This window comes from Vanellus vanellus (assembly GCF_965231255.1).
Source record: "Vanellus vanellus genome assembly, chromosome: 8".
Classification (NCBI taxonomy): Eukaryota; Metazoa; Chordata; class Aves; order Charadriiformes; family Charadriidae; genus Vanellus; species Vanellus vanellus.
In genome coordinates, this window is record NC_138913.1 from 5,699,531 (window position 1) to 5,718,006 (window position 18,476).

Sequence of the window (18,476 nt, forward strand, 5' to 3'; positions counted from 1 at the left end):
GAGCGTCGTAGGTTAATCTCAGTGGGCAAATCCAACCTGGAGGTTTGCTGAGCCAGCGAGACTCGCGAACGCGCGTGGCAGCCGGCAGAAAGGAGCTGACGGCTTTTGGAAAAAAAGCGGGAGCATTGCTATGTCTTCTGAGACAGGTTTAAAGGGTGGCTATGGGTCAAGTGTTCAGCTCCTAGTGCTTCAGTGTCTTCATTTAAACTGCGCTGGATGCAATTTCTTGGATGAGATGGAAAACTGAGGTCTTAACCTCCTGTTTTAGGGATGTTTGTTGTTGGTTTGTTTGGTTTTTTTTCAATCCAATTTTGCATTTCATGATGTCCCAAGGTTCTTGCGAAATTGTTGCCAATTATATTCAGTCAAATCCCTGGGGAGGGTTTTTTTTTAACCAGTTCTTCTCCAAAGTAAATTCCCCTGGGAGAAATTGAACTCAGCAAAAACATTTGTCTAAGCAAGTGTATTGGGAGAAAGTTTAAAACACAAACTGCACTTGCTGGAGCTTCTCAGGCTTGTAAGAGCCGTGGCAAGTAACTGAAATCACTAAATAGGTACTTGAAACCTGCTTTTGGCAAAAAAACACCCAATCCTGTAAGTGGAGATATGTACAGAGAAACTTTTGCAACCTGAAGCATGGAGAAGTTACAGGGTTTCTGTTTAGACAAGAATTTTGAATTACACGCAGAAACCTTCATACGGTATGGGTTTAATACGTATAACTCCAATTTTAAACATAAGCCGTGAGCCAAGGTATAGGTAGAGCTGCTGGTGCTGAAATGTTAGACAGAGAAAGGTCTGAAAGAAGCTGATACTTCTGTGATAATACAGCTTTGGATACTTGAGTATTCTTTCCATTTGTGTTTTTACTGTGCTCCATTACCAGTAAAATATGCAAGTGTCATTCCAGCTTTACCGTTTTTGAAGTGCTACTTGAGCATTGTAGGAATCTTTTGGCAGGAAAAAAGTATCTTTCACTGGAAATTCTATAACTATCAAGATAAGTTTTGAAAATATTTTCTTTTTCAAAGAAATGTGAATCAAGTGCTGCTCTGCAAACTGACACTCTAGATGAAGCAATGAGCCTGAGCTGCCCGAAAGCAGAGGGAAGAGGCTACAGCTCCTTAAATTTTCTGTTATCTGAGTGCCTCTCCAAAAGGTATTTTAATTAATTTGTATTCTTGGAAAGAGCGTTTTCTGGGTCAACACTGTAGGCTGATGCTGCCAAAAAGCCCCTCATCTTTCTGGGGAATGTAGCAGCCCTGCTGTGGAGATGTGCCTGACCGAAATGAGCTGTTATCCCCCCTTCGGTCTGACAGCCGCTACCTCGAAGTTACCAACCTTTGGTGTTCAGTTGCTGCCGCAGTGGATCTGCCCAGGCGGTCCTTAGAGACTCGGTGTTCAAACCCTTCGACCATCCATGGCTTGAGTTTTAATGTTATTCCTACAAGCACCTCTGATGTAAAGAGAAAGTTGGGTTCTTTCTCAGTCATTATGGGAAATATTATCTTTCAAAGCAAGGGCGGCATTTACATCTTTAAAAAATTAATTCAAGATCAGAAGCAATGACTTCCAATACCATTTTTCTTTCCAGGTTTCAGTATCCTGCACCATCTGAGCTCACCTAATAACGCAGCGGCACGTCAACTGATCAGTCTTCTCCTCTTTGTTCCTAGGTAGCCTCCACCGAGACGTTAAACTGTATTTGCTTTGGGTGAGATACCATGCCATGCCAATATTGTTTTGCGGGGGACAATTTTCTGATGTTTGATTGCCTTGGGTAAGACGTTTTTGGTGAATCATTATACCGAAATGCAAAGAAGGTAACTTGAGAAAGATGCTTATGTTTCTGTAGCACTTTGCAGCAGATGTCTCCTATTTACTGCTTTATTTTATTGCTTAATGACTGGATCTCGAGTAATTGAACAATTTGACGGATATTTATTTGTAAAACGTGATTCATTTAGTCAGACATTGTGAAACAGCTTCATGCCAGTTCTAAAAATTTTGGTAGAACTTTCTAAAGATGCAAACATTCAAGTAAATTGCTCATGTCAATAGCACATCCACTTTTTACTGTTCTTTACTGCACACAAATATTTGAGTTGACAAAAAAGCGCTGGTGAACAGACTACAGGGACTTCTGAACTTTAATCAACCACAAGCACTGGCAGGGTTCAGAAGTAATTTCCTAACTATGAATCACCTGCAGACAATGAATCACATACTGGAGAAGATTGCCAAATAAAACAAGCCATCATGTATAGCTTGCATTGACTGGACTATGGAAAGGCCTTTGATTCACCTAGCTGAAAGAGAAGCTGTGATGAAAGCACTGAAATAAAGGCATAAAAGAATGTAGGAATCCCAAACCACATCTGCTAGCAGTGAATGGCGACATTTAAGTTCGACAAGGAAGATAAAAGAAAGCGAGACTAAGCAAAATAGCAGGCAAGGAGACACTATCTTACTGGAAAAGACTTGCCTGGAGAAGAACTTCACACAGCATTTCTGGGAAGAAGACCTTAGCTTAACTTCAACCATATGTGCAAGCTCAGATTTCGGCTGCAATGGAGCAGTTGTCTTTTCTGAAACGGCCAATGATCTCCGGGAGATTTTTAGAGGAACTGAAACGTGGGGATAGCAGGGAAGACAAATGGGAGGCGAAGGCTGAGGAGGGAAGGCGCTCTCCTGGCGGTCGGTCTGGTGCTCGCTGAGGTGAACAGAAAGCACCTCCGGGGACTGCACAGCCCAAACTCCTTCTGCTGAAGAAGAGGTGTTGGGTTTCCATGTCGAACACAAAGGGGCCAAGAGTTTGGGTGCTAACGCAAAAAAAGGGACAGGATCTTGTATAATATTTTTCAGAGACAATGCTGAATAAAAGGATGCTGAAATAGGAGAAGAAACTGAAACTTCCTGCAGACTGTAAAGAATCATACATAAGAATAAGTCCTACCACAAGGAAAAGAAATAGAAGAAGGAATAAAATTTACTTTTTTAATATTTTATTTCTTATGAGAGGTATTTGGCTGTGCTTTCCCGAGCAGCGAGACAATAGCTGGTAAAGCAATGACAGCGGAAGCGAAAAAAAAAAGCCCTACAATTATCTAGACTTTGATGATTCCCTCTGTTTGTGCCAGTATTCAATAAACCCTCAAATTGCATGCTGTAGCAGGAGAGTGAATTTACTGCAGCCAAAATCATATGAGTGCAATGAATCAAGACAGCCTTTCCGCACTGCTCAGGTCTGGCTCATGTAGCACACGCGGCACACTAACGCATACTCTGGGGTTTGTACTCGGATAACTGAAAAAAAGATAAAGCAGAATTTCAAAAGCGCTGTCGTAGCTACCAGCTAATGGAGAGAAACTTGCTGCCAGCACAAGGAGGTCATCACTGGTACCTCTGCCCAGCGAGACCTGGTTCAGCCCCTGCTTGTTTCTTGGCTACTCAAACAGGCAATAATTAGAGAAAAAAATGAATTTTCTCCCCAACACCAGCCCAGCGAGGAGCTGCGGTAGCCCAACGCTTGGGTACTGGGCTGTAAAAAGTCCTCTTACTGGGGACTTTACAGTCGTCCAGAGTTATTTCCAGCTGGCGACGGGCCCCGTTCTTTAATTTGTTTTGAAGAAAGTCTGGTCGGAGCTGGCGGAGGGACCGCGAGCACTTCCCCGAGCAGCCACGAGAGAGCAGCCGGCAATTAGGGCTGGGAGGCCTTCGCGCCGCTCCGCGAAGGAAAATAAATCACCGACGACGCTACGAGAAACCCTTCGCAGGATTCCCCCCCCTCATCCCCCCCCCCACCCCCCGCCTCGCCTTACGCTCTTCAAACAAAATCGCAGGCGGGAACGCAAGCCCAGGGTTAACCAAACCTACTCGTTTCGAGTCGCGAGTTGCTGCGGGTTTAGCCGTGGATTGGTGCGTCGGGGCGGTAGCTGTGAAATATTGCTCCGGTGCAGAGGAAGGGGGAGTTCGTCCCCCGGCTTATGATATTCTTGTTCAAAGCCAAAGGCTGCCTAACGACTGCTGGCAACGTCGACGGCCGTTTAGCAGCGGCTAGCTCTTTACCTAAGTTGTCCGTTTCCCTGCGTGCTGGAAAATACTCAGGCATCGGCTGATCAAAGAGCCCGCCCGTGAAACGCAGCTGAAATAAGTTTTCCACACTTTATTTCTCACATGTTAGATACATCGATACAGACAAGAAATGTTGTGCGTACAAGCGGGCGCGGGGAGGGGGTCTGCGGGGAGGCAGGGGCAGCCCGTCCATCGCCCGCCGCCGTCCCCGCCGGGGCACCTCTCTGATGCTCCCGTGGAGGATTGCAGCGCTCCCAGCAGAAGTTTTAAGCCTCGTTTAGGGTTTTACCTTTGTGTTCAAAAAGCGCTCACGCCAGTTTTCACTGTAAGGTTTGGGGCGAGCTATAAAAAGAAGACATAAATATACTAAATAATGGAAAAATCATTTAGATAGAGGCTTCGTGTTCCTGGACAGTGCTTTCAAACATGCCGGATAGCATTAAAATGCAAAACCCTCTGCTCCCGAAACCTCGGATCACATATGAATCATGTAGTTCACGAGGCACACGTTTACTTGCGTGGTCACTGGGGTACATATTTTCGCAGGCACGTGAGAGCGGCCCTGGGGCTGCAGCGCGGGTCGGAGGCGGTGTGCCCGGCCGAGAGCTGTGAGCACGGAGGCTCGACCCCCTCCTGCTGCCAGCGCTGTCGGTGACTCGCACACCTCTGGGCACGTGTCCCTGCTGGGCTGCAGCCAGGTCGGGGCCCGGGTCCTGCCCGGCGGGCAGGGGCACGGGTGATGCCCCCCACGGCGTGTAAATACCCCCAACGAAAGTGCTTTGGCTCTTTGGTTTCAGCTTTGGGGTGTCTCTGAGTCAGGGATCCGGCTCTTGATGGGGGGACTTTTTGCCCCCAGGTCTGGATTTGGGAAAGTTTTCCCTTGGGAGGAGGAGGGAGAAGGTGCCTACGGCCAAAGGGTTTGTAAAGGGAATTTGGTGGGTTTGGCCCACCTCCTCAAAGGCACCTGGCTCCCCGCGAGGAGTCCCTGGCAACAGCAGCCCCGCTCCCCGTTACTGTCAGGTTGGAGCCTTTCAACAGGGATAAAAAAAAAAACAAAACAAAACATTTTTAAAAACAGCAAAGTCATTTAACGCCGATAGAGCCCTGTGTGCTTTCTTGTGTTTGGCTGGCCCTCGCAGAGACGCTCTGGCTCCAGCCATTCAAGCGGTTTCCGACCACTCGACTTCACAAACCGACCCACAACAACCACCACCACCACCACCACCAGCCCTGCCGCGCGTTGGCCTGCGCCGACCCCGGTGCAGGAGCAGCGCACCCCAACCGGGCACAGGCACCTGGACCCCACACCGTTCCCCCAGGGGTAATTTGAAGGCATCGCCTTATTCCCAGGGTTAATCACAGCCGTTGCGGTTGCCGCCGTCCCTTTGGTGAGCGATAAACGCTGTCTCCAAATTGCCTAAGCGTATATGCGATTATGAGCAATACTTATATCTAAGTGTTTATTATTATACGTCATACTTATATAGAGAAGTATTGTAAGTATGTAAAATCAGGGAGGAGTGAAAAGCAGCAAAATGTGCAAAGCTGCATTGGAAACCACACCAAGTCCGGGGTTATATCCAGTCCTGCCTTTGGGAGCGTCAGCCCCTAATTTAGTTGATGCTTCATTCAGGTTACCATGTGGAGTAGTACCGCTAATTAAGTCTATACTTAAATATTAGAGAAAGGATAAGAAAACAAAATCTTGCTTAATACTTAATATTTAGTACTTAATAAAAAGGTTTATGTAAATATATTCAACTGGCAGAGATCAGACGGTTGGTTCGCTATCAGGTGCCAAAAAGTGACCCAGAAGGCACTTTGAAGGACTCCCATAGTGTTTAGTGGGGAAGGAAAAAAAAAAAAAGCTCCAAGTGAAGTACATGATGGGTCTATTTCTCTAAATAAATTTGGGTTTGTTAATTGGACAATAATGGACACTGTGCGGTGATGCCGTGGGGAAAGCAGTGCCAAGCGGCCAGTGCTCAAATCAGATTCTCACAATGTTTTCTCACTCTGCTCATTTGATCATCCTAAAATGTCTTCAGAAATGAAAATTATTCCTTCTGATATATCTTGTACCCAGTAAGTGCTGTTTATATCGATGGCAAACAAATCTTAACTGGATCTATACAAGTAATGTCTAAGTTCAGAGAACAAAAATAATCACTGCAAAAAGTGTTTAAGGTGAAATGAAGCTCGGATTGCAAAGGGCTGGGGGGAAACATATTTTGATGGTGTGGGCTGACAGTCGGGCTGCTAAAGACACCTTCTGGATCTGTTTTAGGAATTGCTTATTAACCACTTCAATAATAAACAGAGAGATTAAAAGCATGTAATAAAAGAAAATCCAGTGGATATTTCGCTCGGTATCCTCAAGCACGACACATTTATTTCATTCAAAAATTCTCAGTTATTGACTCTGTAACGTGATTCAATGTTTACTTCAGTTAATGATTTTTTAGGGATCTTTCATTGGCCTTTTAATGCTATAAACGCAGTGAAGATTTGCGCCATGTCGAAGGGTTCGGTTTGCTTTTGAAATGTAAACAATATCAAAGGAATTTAAATTATCATTTAATCTTCACCAACAAGTTTCTGGATGGCCATACGCACCCAAAGTGCTGTACAACAGAGTAATAATGAAAAGTAGCTACGGGGCTGATGCTGCAAAGCGAGTGAAAGATTTTACTGCCATAGGCGGCTGAATTTGTGCGCTTCGGTGCTGGCAGGGACGGCCCCAAAAGTGGGTGCCGCTCTCAGTGGGTGCTGAGCAATTAATTACTTTCAGGGCTCTTCTGTCGGGGACACTGTGTACTAAATGGCCGCTAGCTCAACCGCTAAAGCGCGGGGTTGGCAGTAAATATGCCTATTTCAACTTTCCTTCTGAGGGAAATGTCACGGCGTATTTAATGTTCGCTTTAAATGCACTTTAACCCTTTCTGAAAGTCCCCTTCAGCTGGGGACAGGCTGCTGGGCAGAGATTAAGGGGGAAAGTGCTCAGGCGTCGTTCGGAGAACTCACCCGACCCTCACTCAGAGCCTTAACAAGAAACAGTTGGGCCTTAAAAAGGTTCGCGTTTCTGCTCTGAGCTAAAAATCACTTCCCACGGCCGAATTTCGAAGGGAGTGAATAAAACGCGGCCGCCGTGGTTAGTTCTTTCTTCAGTCTTAATAGGTTAGAGTGGGTCCTTGCAGTTTGCAGATACTTAGTGCTTCCAGGATTGTTTTAAGATACAATTGTTAGGCATGTTTAAAAAAGAAAAAAAAAAAAAAAAAAAAAAAGATCTTTCAAGAGCTCATTTCCCAGAACATTACCAGCCAACAGCCCTAATGGGCTCACACCGCACAGCATTGTTGACTAATACTATGTGTTTTGCAAAAAAAAAAAAAAAAAAAGAAACAAACTGTTATATGTTTTTTGTTGAGATATATTTAGAGAGCTTTCTTATTGTTAAGAGTCTTAGGAACAATAATCAGTGGTATGTCATTCTGGTATTGTTAGCAAAGTCCTTTCTATTGAATTTTCAAGATGTTGTAAAGTGAGATTATGTGAGTAGCACCTCTGGACACTTTTTCCCATCATTGTGTTGGTATCAATCGCTGACTTCCACTGTTTCTCCTGGTATTAAATGAAAATGTTGTTTCCCACTACGCTGATTGGAGGCTGTATAATGCATGACATAACTGATAACCCTACTGAGATTACGCATTGTAGGATTCGAACTGCGCGAGAAATTTGGACAACAAAGTAGGTGGCCACTTGGACTGGGAGACAAAGTTTAAAAGAAAATGTACCGGGATCATTGTTTAAGCTGAAACGAAGAAACATTATAAATGGATAATTTATGAGGCAGGTTCCTGAGGCAGGTTCCTCAGGTTTTGAAAAAAAAAAAAAAAAAAAAAAAAAAAAGGCAAAAAGCTTTTTTTTTTCTGTGGGGAGGGTAGCTAGAATATATTTTCCAAGGGCAAAGTGCTGCCCTGAGACACCCCAGCCTCGCTGACCCCCCGCAGAACTGTATTAGAGCAGAAACCCCCACCCCGCCGAGACTCCTGACATTTTCCAAAGAGGAAATATTAAAAATTCAGTGGCAGAGTGGAGAAGGAGGAAGTTTTGCTTTGGAACTAGTGGTGAGCTGAGAAAGCCAGATTTTTCGACTCTATAATATAAAAAAAAAGAAAAAAAAAAAAAAGTGCAAATAATGAGAGGCTTTGAGCTAACTTCTGTATTTCACGCACCACCAGTGTCTGAGCACCGTAAAGAGCGACATGGGGAGCTCCCTCATGAAGTCTTTGGTCGGTGCCATTTCCATTACACCACGTCAGGTTGTCGTGGTTTTATACTCATGCTTCAGATGGGTTTTTTTGGGAGGGGTAACTGAGCTGGTCCAATGCTGCTGTGCCAGGCTGCTGATTACCTGTGCACGCTTCTTCTCCCCCAGCACCACGCCAAATTTAGGCGGGTTCAAGATTTTTGTTGTGGGGTTTGGGGTTTTTTTTTTTTTGATTGACCCCAGTCCCTGCTCCTGCTCTCCTCAGTTCTTCACACAACGACTTTCCTTCCAAGCTAATAGGAGGTGGCACACGCAGAACTTGGCTCATGACCGACACAAGGGGGAAGGAGAGGTCACCGTGGCTTCCTGCTCCTTGTCCTTCCTTACAAGCAGCGAAGAAAAGCACAGGGAAAAAAATCCATTTACAAGTCCTGTTCCTGCCCTTCAGCATCCCTCGACCTGGTCCGCACACCCAGCTGGGACAGGGACAAACTCAGACCTGATTCTGGCGTTCCTCAGTTGACGGGGTGTTAGGTCCAAAAAGTAGTTCTTGATCTCCCATTCAAAGTTTTTATGGACGAGTGTAAAGCTGGAGGGAGTTGCTCCATGCAGTGGTTAAGGTTTTAATAGCTCCTAAGCAATAAAAACAGCAGAACTGCTTCCAAGAAGAGTACCAGGGAATCAAGTCTAAATGTAATAAACGTCTTTACTTCGTTACAGTGGATTGCAAAGTGTTTTGTGGCTTGTGGTTACACAGAGCAGAGGGTCTGTGGATCCTTCTGAGCTAAATTTTTATTACACGGTTGTGATTGCAGCTGACTGGACTTCGTGTCTCTGGAGTCCCCTCCTGAGACACAGTAGGCATGTGTCAGCGTGCCGGGACTTCACGTCGGTCCGAGGGTGGCAGAGCTTATCCTCTTTTAAGACATGAGCCAGGAGAGGCTGGGTGCTAGAAAGATCTCTACAGACTATAGATAAATCCAAGAGAAGACACACCAGACGTGCCCAACAGGCCTAGCAGCAACAGAGGCACAGGAACATACTTTTTAGTAGGGCCTGTTGCGACAGGACAAGGGGTAATGGTTTTAAACTGAAAGAGGGAAGATTCAGGTTAGATATAAGGAAGAAATTTGTTACAATGAGGGTGGTGAGACACTGGCCCAGGTTGCCCAGAGAGGTGGTAGATGCCCCATCCCTGGAAACATTCATGGTCAGGTTGGACGGGGCTGTGAGAAACCTGACCTGGTTGAAGATGTCCCTGCTCGTTGCCGGGGGTTTGGGGTAGGTGGTCTTTAAAGACCCCTTCCAACCCAAACCATTCTGTGACTCTATGAAAGAGTTTAGTGCAGTAAAACACACGCTTCCATAATGAGGCAGATCTAAATCATTAACATGTTTACAAGAATCAGTTTGGAGTGAAGACCATTAGTCTCTGTCCTCCAGCACTTCACTTTAATTTGGATCATGCATGACCTGAAACTGAGTCCATAGCTGGGATTTTCGCACAAATCCTGCTGAAATTCAGGAGGGGTTGAACGCTTAAATTCATCTCCATGTCTCGGGTCATGCCTTCATTTTTTTTTTTTCCTCTATTAGCACTTCAAGAGCAAGAAGAAAACTCTTTATTTTGAGCATAGAAAAAGACCTGCAGACGAGACAAGAGAGCATCCATGGAGGATGTCAAAGCCATGTCTGGTGTTACGTGCGCGGAGGATGCAGCTCCCCACCTTTGTGTCCTGTGTAGCTTTAATGCAGGAGGGGACGTGGTGAGCTGCCGGCTGAGCACCCCGAGCGGTCTTAGCCACCGCCACTAAAAACTCTCACTCCACTCGTTAACTTTTTCCAGGTGATTTTCTAGCAGGAGTTTCTCCATCGGCCGCCCTCGGGAAGAGAGACGTGCTGGCGCGAGGGCGGGCGCTGGCCTGGACAAGGGAGCTGCTTTGCTAAATGACCACGTTAGGCTGCTGCATACCTCAACCCAATTAGCGCGGGGCCGCCTGGACCTTAATTGGGCCTGACACGCGCCTGTTGAAAGAGATTCCCGGGGAATTAAAGCGCTACTTCTCTAGTTTGAGTTGGCTGGTGATGCGAAACATGACACGATTTTTGAGAATTTTCCACGCTTACCATGAAACAAATATGCCACAGGTATCAAGCAGGCTTTGTTTTGGGGCTATAATCATATTACAAATTGAACACTTCCACATGTGCGTGCTGGCACATCTACCCCCGGCTATCTCACATGTATCTGCCCCAAGGTACAGATGCTGAGGTCTTGACATAGCATAATATAGATCTAAATATATTTTCCAGATTGCCTTAGCACATGCTAATGAAAATGAGGAGTAAAGGCCCGAAAGGAGCAGCTGTTTAAAATTTTCCTCAATCCCAGAAAATCAACTTCTTAATTACTGATAATTTAAGCATCAAAATGACCACTAACCCACTTCTCCCACCAGACCCTCCCAAGCTGGGAGGCCTTGCTTTAAGACTCTTGGGCAAAGCTTTTTCTTAGAAGTGTAGCGTTTCATCCCATTTCTTTAGCCTTTCTGGAATTAATTAGTATTAAAATAAAGCAGGAAAAAGGAGGGTGCCTTCTGGAGGTGCCTTCTTTCAGACCCTCCGCTCAGACAGACAGACAGAGCAGATACTGCTGAAGCTCCTACGCAGCAAGTTATACCAGACTACTTTCGTATTTCCACCGCGCCTTTCATAATAAAAAGTTCCCAAAACTTCCCCAAATGGATTTATAGATATACATAGCTTCAGTTGCCATTAAAATATGGTCATTCCTGGATCAAAAAAAAAGAAAAGGAGTCTCTGCTTCCAGCACGCGGTGGCAAAGGGATCTGTGTTCAGTCTGGTTTATGGCCGTTCCCAGGGGGGCAGCTGGTCCCAAGCAAAATTTAGCCGGTAGTTTTTGGGAAAAAGGCTTCAGTCTTGCAAGGCGTACCACGAGTTCCTGAATCGCAGCGTGGCGGTGGGGCCTCTCTTCAGGGATTCTTTAAATGTTAGTCTGATTAAAATCTCAGTTCTGGGAAAACAGTAAATTTGGCTGAAAATTGTTTTCCTTCAGCAACAAATGAATCTGAATTGGGGGAGGAAAAAAAAAAAAAGGAAAAGAAATGGAATATAGTTTGGTTTTTTTTTTTTTACTTTCTATTTGATGTTGTACCCTTCACCCTCTCCCCAGGCTTCATTAAGTGACTCTGAATTGGAAAGCTGAGTCTTTCCTACAGCTGGCACCATTTTCTGTCTAGAAACAAAAGAGGAATTAATCGGGCTATTGGAAGCCACGGGCTGGGTACGCTCACAAACCCACACAGCCTCTCGATGGGATGGGAGAGAAGATGGTTTGGGCCAGGCTGCAGAACGCGTTTTTCTTATAACTGCAGTCCTGGCAAGGTACGTGGTCTTCGACATGGAGAAAGGGTCTTCTGTTTGGTGCTGGATGCCTTTGTTTTGTTGAAATCGTTACTGGAAGAAGCTTTAAAACGAACTAGCTTTTCTGTGCCGCTCTACGACTGACCAGCAAAACCGCAAATGAGACTTAACGTAGCTGGAAAGCAGCAGAGTGCGGCGAAACGATCCAGGAGCTTGCAGCAATTCTCCGTCCGTCTGAGCAAGAGGGACCTGACAGAAAGTTTTAAAGTTCAAGACGCGCACGGAGCAACGGGCCAAAGTGAATCGCTGAGCAAAAGCAGCCTCACAAATGTTTTTATAATAACTTCCCCTCCCATTACTCCGCAAATGTGGCTATTAATGCAGTAAAGCAGCAGGGCTGACACGGGAACAGCGACTCGGACCCGCAGTGGTATTGAGGATCTGGGCCAGGGTGAAACATTGATTAATCATCTTGTCACGCTGGTGCTTTGTTAGACTCTGTAGATGGGAACTGAGGTGGTAATATGCTGTTCCTTCATCTAGGAAGGCTGCTGTATCACATGGGAATGATTTGTTGACTTATGGAAAACTACTACAGTGGGGTGAACAGTAGGATGGTGCTGAAATAAGCTGAGGGTTTTTTTTTTTAAAAAGTATTGAATTATTTTTTTTTTCTAAAAAAAAAGTCACAGGAGCAAAAAGCCATAAACATTGGTCCCTGCTTAGCAATCCGTATGCATTTGGACAAATGCATCTGTGTGGTCTGTCAGGGAGGGTATGACACAAAGACAAAAATTATCCAGTTCTCTTTGTTTATTTGGGGGATGAGATGGTTAATCAAATCTGGGTTTGCTTTTCAGCTATTCCTCTGGGTGAATAACCCTGCCACTGAGAAAGGGCAATGAAAATCAAGGTCATGGTAAGGTACCAAAGTATCGACATGGAGTTGGAGGACCCCTTGTGACATCTTTCCCCCCTCTGCTCATCGCACCCCATAGGCAGTGCCGCTGGGTGGGATACTTTGATATGAACATACAAAGCTCCATGCTTTCCATGGGAACATCAGCCCGGGGATTCGATGAGGCGGAGGCAGCCGCTCCCTGATGGTCAACAGACCTGGTTATGCGCAGGTTAAACTAACCCTATGGCTCAGCTCAAGGAGTACTTTCCCTGACAGTTATACGGTGGGAGTGTGCTACCATAACCCAGAACACTAAACTCAAGGGAAACTGTCCCACCCTTTCTCCACCTCCCCAAACCCCTTTCATCTAGGGCAGGTGAGGGCAGAGCTGATAAGGACTGTCATTGCATCGAATTAAAGGGGAAAAACGATCTGGAAAGTTGTTTGCAGATAAAACTTGACTTGATTAATCTATTTGTTCTCTTTATTTGGCAGAAACCTAAAACCAAGTTTCACGGTGACTTTAACTGCACTAAAAATAATAGCCTATTTATGCAATTATCTGCATGTACCTGACCATTGGCTCAGGCCAATGAAGTGAGTACAAGAACAGGCACAGAGGACTATTTTTTTTTTTTTTTATTGTTTTTTTTCCAGGTGTGGTTTAGGTTTCCTGCATGAAAACCACCATTCTGTAGGTCTCAACTTGCCATCAACCTGTGCATGAGGCTGAGGAGCTGTAAGAGCAAACCAAGGGCAGCCCACACCTGTCCTCGCCGGGTTTGGGTTCAGCCCTGCCGATGCCCCCGGTGCTCCGTCATGGTTATAAAACAAGTCAAACCGTCAAACCACAGCTGGGGTGAAGACAAGAATGACCCATATAGGTTCTTCTGAACGTAACTTAAGGATCTGGTGAGCTACGAGAGGTCTTCGGGTATTGAAACAGGCTGGGAGAGGACCACCCCTTGTCTTCGGCCTGGAGACAAGGTGTCCATCTTTGGAGGTACTTTTGGCTTCGGTGAAGCCAGATTTAACCAAACCTCCTGCAAATCATATTCTCCAGAAGTGTCTTTCCTGCTGGGACAGCACTGCATTTAACATGCAGTTTGGTGCCGACTGCCCCGGGTCACCGATACCCAGCGCTGTGCTCCCTCCTTGCCTGCTCAGGCCGCTCGCTCGCATCTGGTGACAGCAATCCTCGGTCCCACTGCACAAAAGACTCCGCAGTGTGCCACATTCACTCTTTTGAGTCACTTAGACGTGAAGGACAGCCCTGTGCAGTAGCTACAAAGACCAAGCTTGGCCGGGGGTGGCAAGCAGGGACAGCCCCGTGGTGTCCTACGGAGCTGTCTCAGTCCTCTCTCTGCTAGTGGGGAGAGCAGGAAAACGTGCGGTGCCTGGGCCAACGCTGGCTTTTCCTGGACATCCCACCCCCACCTCTCTGCAGGTTGTCCAGAAGAAGCAGAGCTTTGGACCTGATTTCAAAGGGAATGTTCAAACTAAAACATTCTCTTTCTTTTCCCCTTTTAGACCCTAAGGGCTCATTTCATTCAATTAGAGGCCTATTTAGCTCCTCAGCTATGGATTTTTATTGTCCCGGTGAGTGAATGTTTTGCTAGTAGCCAGCCAGGCCGCTGCGTCCCGACGTCGTCCCCACGAGCAGCAGGCAGGGGCACCACCAGCCCAAGCTCAAAGCTCCACAACAGCGGTGAAAGGTGACCTTGCACCAATCCCTCCTGTAAAATGAGTGCAAAATTTCTCTTTTCTAGTGTTTAGAAGCTTAAAGGACTGATCTAAAACCCTCCAACGGTCTATTGAGAGACTCCAGAGTGGGTCCTAAAATGCACGACCAAGTCCAAGACGCTTCGTGGCGCCCCATCCTTTGGTTCCCTGACACTAATGGCCCCACAGACTCAGTCTTTCCTCCCCAGACTGCAGACGAAATATGCCATTTTGGCCCTGACCCACAGAAAAACAAGACAATAAGGAAAAAGATCCCTTCAGTTTTGTAGTCCTTTATTTTTTTTTTTTTTAAGTTGATCCTCCCATAGTAATGTACTGAAATGCGTAACAGTTACATTGTACAAAGCATTTAAAGAAAGTACCTCAACTTGCCGATTATTTCAAAATGAGATTATAAACAAAAAGGAAAAATAAATCTGGTCCCTCACTAAAGGCCAAAAAAAACCCCAAAAAAATAACTGAATACCTTCCGTTATTTATTTATTTTTTTAAACATAAATTTGGAACACTTCATCTTACAAATAGGATTAACATGAACATAACATCACACAAGCTCGCAGACAACCAGCATAAAATATTGGGTACAGTTTTTTTTTTAATCAGAAGAATCATGCTTTCATGAAGAAATTATAACTGTTTATACAATTGAATCAATTTACTGTATTACGAAAAAAAAAAACTAAGTCGCATCTATTAGTTATTTAGTTCATTAAAAGGCAAAAATAAAATAAAAGAGGAATGTAAGAAAATTTCAAACACTGTTTTGCACTCCCATATACACAGATCAGTTCACCTCACTTTTTTTTGAAGTACATGGGTGCCTTACATCGTAACGCAGTGGGGGACTGGAGCAGTGCTGTTTGTTATAGGAACAGTGCTATTTTAATCAACAAACAATCGTTTGCCAACAAATAAATACATGGTACACACAACACAAAGAAGAAATTAGAGGGTAGGGGGGGGAAGGAAACAATACAACAAAATAGTGACATGATTGTCGAAAATTAAAATCTCCTTACAATGATTTGAACTAGTGGTGCTGTCGATGAACGCGGTGCTTTCACGGAATTATCTGGATGATTTAGCTTCTTGAAGTAGTGAACATTCATAGTTTACAATATACACAAGCCTCTTATGTATTGTTTCTCAGAGTTCTTTTTTTTTTCTTTCTTGGTTTTTTTTTTTTTCTTGTTTTTCCTTTTTTTTTTTAACAATGCAGTTGAGAAGGCAAAAGAATTACGGAGAGAACAAAATATTCCCTGTTATTTCTTTCTACATTTACGATGGATAGTGTGCATTTGATAGAACTATTTTCTGTCTTTGAAGGGCTAAAATGCATAAAGCTTTAATGAAGAGATTTGTACATAAAAGCAACTGTTCCCAATCCTGTGTCAAACTATCTTATACAAAAAGAAAATCAATTCAGTTCCTACTTTAAAGGAGTGCCCATGTGTGTATCAATGCAGTCTTAACCCTTTTGCCCCTGCCCCTCAAAGCCGGGGGAACTGGAAGACACTTTTTCCCGGCCCCGGTTTACATAATCCACTGAAACATTTTTTTTTTTTTTTTTTTTTTTTTAAGTCGCATTGATCCTCCAGAAGTCAGCAGCTGCCTTTGCTGTGCAAAACAAAATATTGAGAATAAATAGTTTCTTTCTTTTTAAAATTATTCAGTTTAAGGTCACCGGACTTTAAATGAGTGACCCTGCAGATTTATAAGGCATTCTGCTCAGCAGTCTTTTAAATAGTCATATATGAAAGAGCCATGCTACTGGTTTGGACTTGGTCCCATTCTCGGTAAGACTTCACAATGTCATACGTGACTGATGGATTGAATGGCGCTGGATTCCGCAGCGGCTCTCGCCATACTGTGCCACATATTGGGAGAATTGTGGGGTGCAGAATGAAGGGAGTCCTTGTCGGAGAGAGAGAGCATCATCGCGTACGCCTGGACGGGGAAAGAAGAAGGACAAAGAGGTCACGATCCCGTGGCCGGATCTGAGCTTGGACCCGTGCCACCCTGACGCGGTTCGGGCATCATTTAGGCTACAACAGCTATTCCGAAATTAATAAAAAAGATAAATCAAAATGCGTTAGGTAAAACCACTCTCAACCTTTTCACTGACACTTTTGACTCAATAATAATAATAATAATAATAATAATAATAATAATAATAATAATAATTTCTGCTTTCATCTGGCTTCAGGAAGCCCTGCGAAGCCTTTGATAGCAGACAAGGTCTCAGAGTCTCCTTTGCCTTCAGCTTCTTGGCGCAGGAGGATCTTTTCAAGAGCCTGAGGAACCACATTATCCCCTGGCTGGTCCTGTATTTCACCAAATACCACAGTCTCCTTTCCTGAGCTTTTCTACAGGTACGTTCTGCAGTTTTCAAAACAGGAATCTTTTAAAGGGGGCTACAAAGACCCACTTTAATTAATGTTTAAAAAAAAAGTCAAGAAATAGCAGTAGGATATCAGTCTAGTTACTGCTGTTTTAAAAACACGCTGAGGACCGAGAGGCGGTAACATCCAACAGGCTTTAAAAAAAAAAAAAAAAGAAAAAACCACCCCAAAAAGCCAAACCAGCCTCCGGAAGATCGAGTCACATCCCCGCGAGGCTGCAGCTAAACCCCGCGGCATCAGTGCGACCGCGCCGGCCGTCTGAAAGCAGAGGGCGACTCTTTCTTATCGTGGCGTTTCTGCGGGTGGCGGACAGGAACAAAAATGGGGAAAAAAAGTAAGAAAATCCTCCGTTGTCAGGGACCAGAGGGCCCCGTGATGCCTCCGGGGCGCGGTGGGAGCGCAGGGGGAGGTCGGGGCCGGCTGAGGTTTGCGGAGGTGGAGCGCAGCTCCGTCTGACGAGGCTGGAACGACCTCGCCTGCCACACACTAACCGTTTAATCCTTCGGGTGTTTGGCGACAATAACATTTTAACCGAGTTAAGCTTTTACCTGGGATTTGGATTTCCGGTACAACGGTTGTTTTAGGTCCTCTGGCAGCTGGGAAGTATTGAAAGCTGCCAATTCGGCTTCACTGTATTGATTTTCTTCCATTTTCCTCATTTTGAGGCTATCTGTGAAGTGCCTTATGTGGTCCAAAGCCGAAAGTCCAGTCTTATTATACTCCTCCTCTTTATACCTACAAAAACACCGCAGAGGTTGTAATGTCGTTTAAACAATCCTCTCTGCGTTCCCTCTTCCTCTCGGATTTACACATCTGAGCAATTTCCCCTTTTTTACCCTCACAAACCACCTTGCCCTGTGAAACCATGATGCTGAAATAAAAGAAATTCCCCGTTTTTTCCCTTTCTTTTCTACAGAGGAGAGGTCGTCTCTCCCCTGGTGATTCCAACAGCCCTTCACGAGGCCATTATGGGAGACCCCGGTCACTTTATGGAGCAGATAACGTCTCTCCCACGAACGTTTCCTGTCTCACCCAGAACCTGACAATAGCTCCCCGAGCAGACTTCTTTTTCCTCTTAAGGGCTACAGATTGCATGAAGAGACTGAAAACAGGGCTGGTATTGACCCAAACACAGAGGCACGTTGCTATCGTAACCGGGGAACTGGCTACTTCGGACCGGTTCCCACAGCAAACAGTTTGGTGCTGGCACTCTTGTATGGTTTATTGTTTTTATTTCACGTATCGGGCACACCAATACTCGGAAGGAACCAACCTGCCAGGGGAAGCTTTGCAGTTCATGTCCAAAGTACTCGTTTCCTCGTAATCCTCCTCCGGGGTCCCCTCGTGCATGTCACTCGTGACAGGCTCTTTGACCGCCTTCCCTGCAATTTCGCTCTCTTCATCTTCTTCGTCCATCATTACTTCATCTTCTGCCTCTTCGTCATCCAGCAAATCCGAGTTCTGGCTGGCTACCATGGCTTTTTCATCCTTAAAGTGGCTGCCATTCATTCTGAAAGTACCAAAACAAACCCAAGCAATAATCACAAATCAGTTACAAAAGCTCCTCACCAGCAGATTGTTGGAGGCAGATCTGAAAAGGATCTGTCCCAGTAGAATAAAGTGATTTCTGTATTTTATATCTTGTTTAGCTTCAGACGTTTAGGCAGTATTGGAGAAAATTCCACTCGAAAATCAGTGG

The 18,476-nt window shown here is 45.0% G+C and overlaps 1 protein-coding gene across 1 annotated transcript in view; it reads right to left on the reverse strand.

The window, feature by feature from the left end:
• Positions 1-14,834: 14,834 nt before the first annotated feature.
• Positions 14,835-18,476, reverse strand: part of MECOM (MDS1 and EVI1 complex locus) — a 50,151-nt gene continuing 46,509 nt past the window's right edge. Inside the window, exons 13-15 of the mRNA XM_082487424.1 lie at positions 18,051-18,287; positions 17,326-17,512; positions 14,835-16,322 (exon numbers count right to left, since the gene is read on the reverse strand). Of these exons, the coding sequence (XP_082343550.1) occupies positions 16,188-16,322; positions 17,326-17,512; positions 18,051-18,287 (559 nt within the window). The 3' untranslated portion in view covers positions 14,835-16,187. The remainder of the gene's footprint in view (positions 16,323-17,325; positions 17,513-18,050; positions 18,288-18,476) is intronic.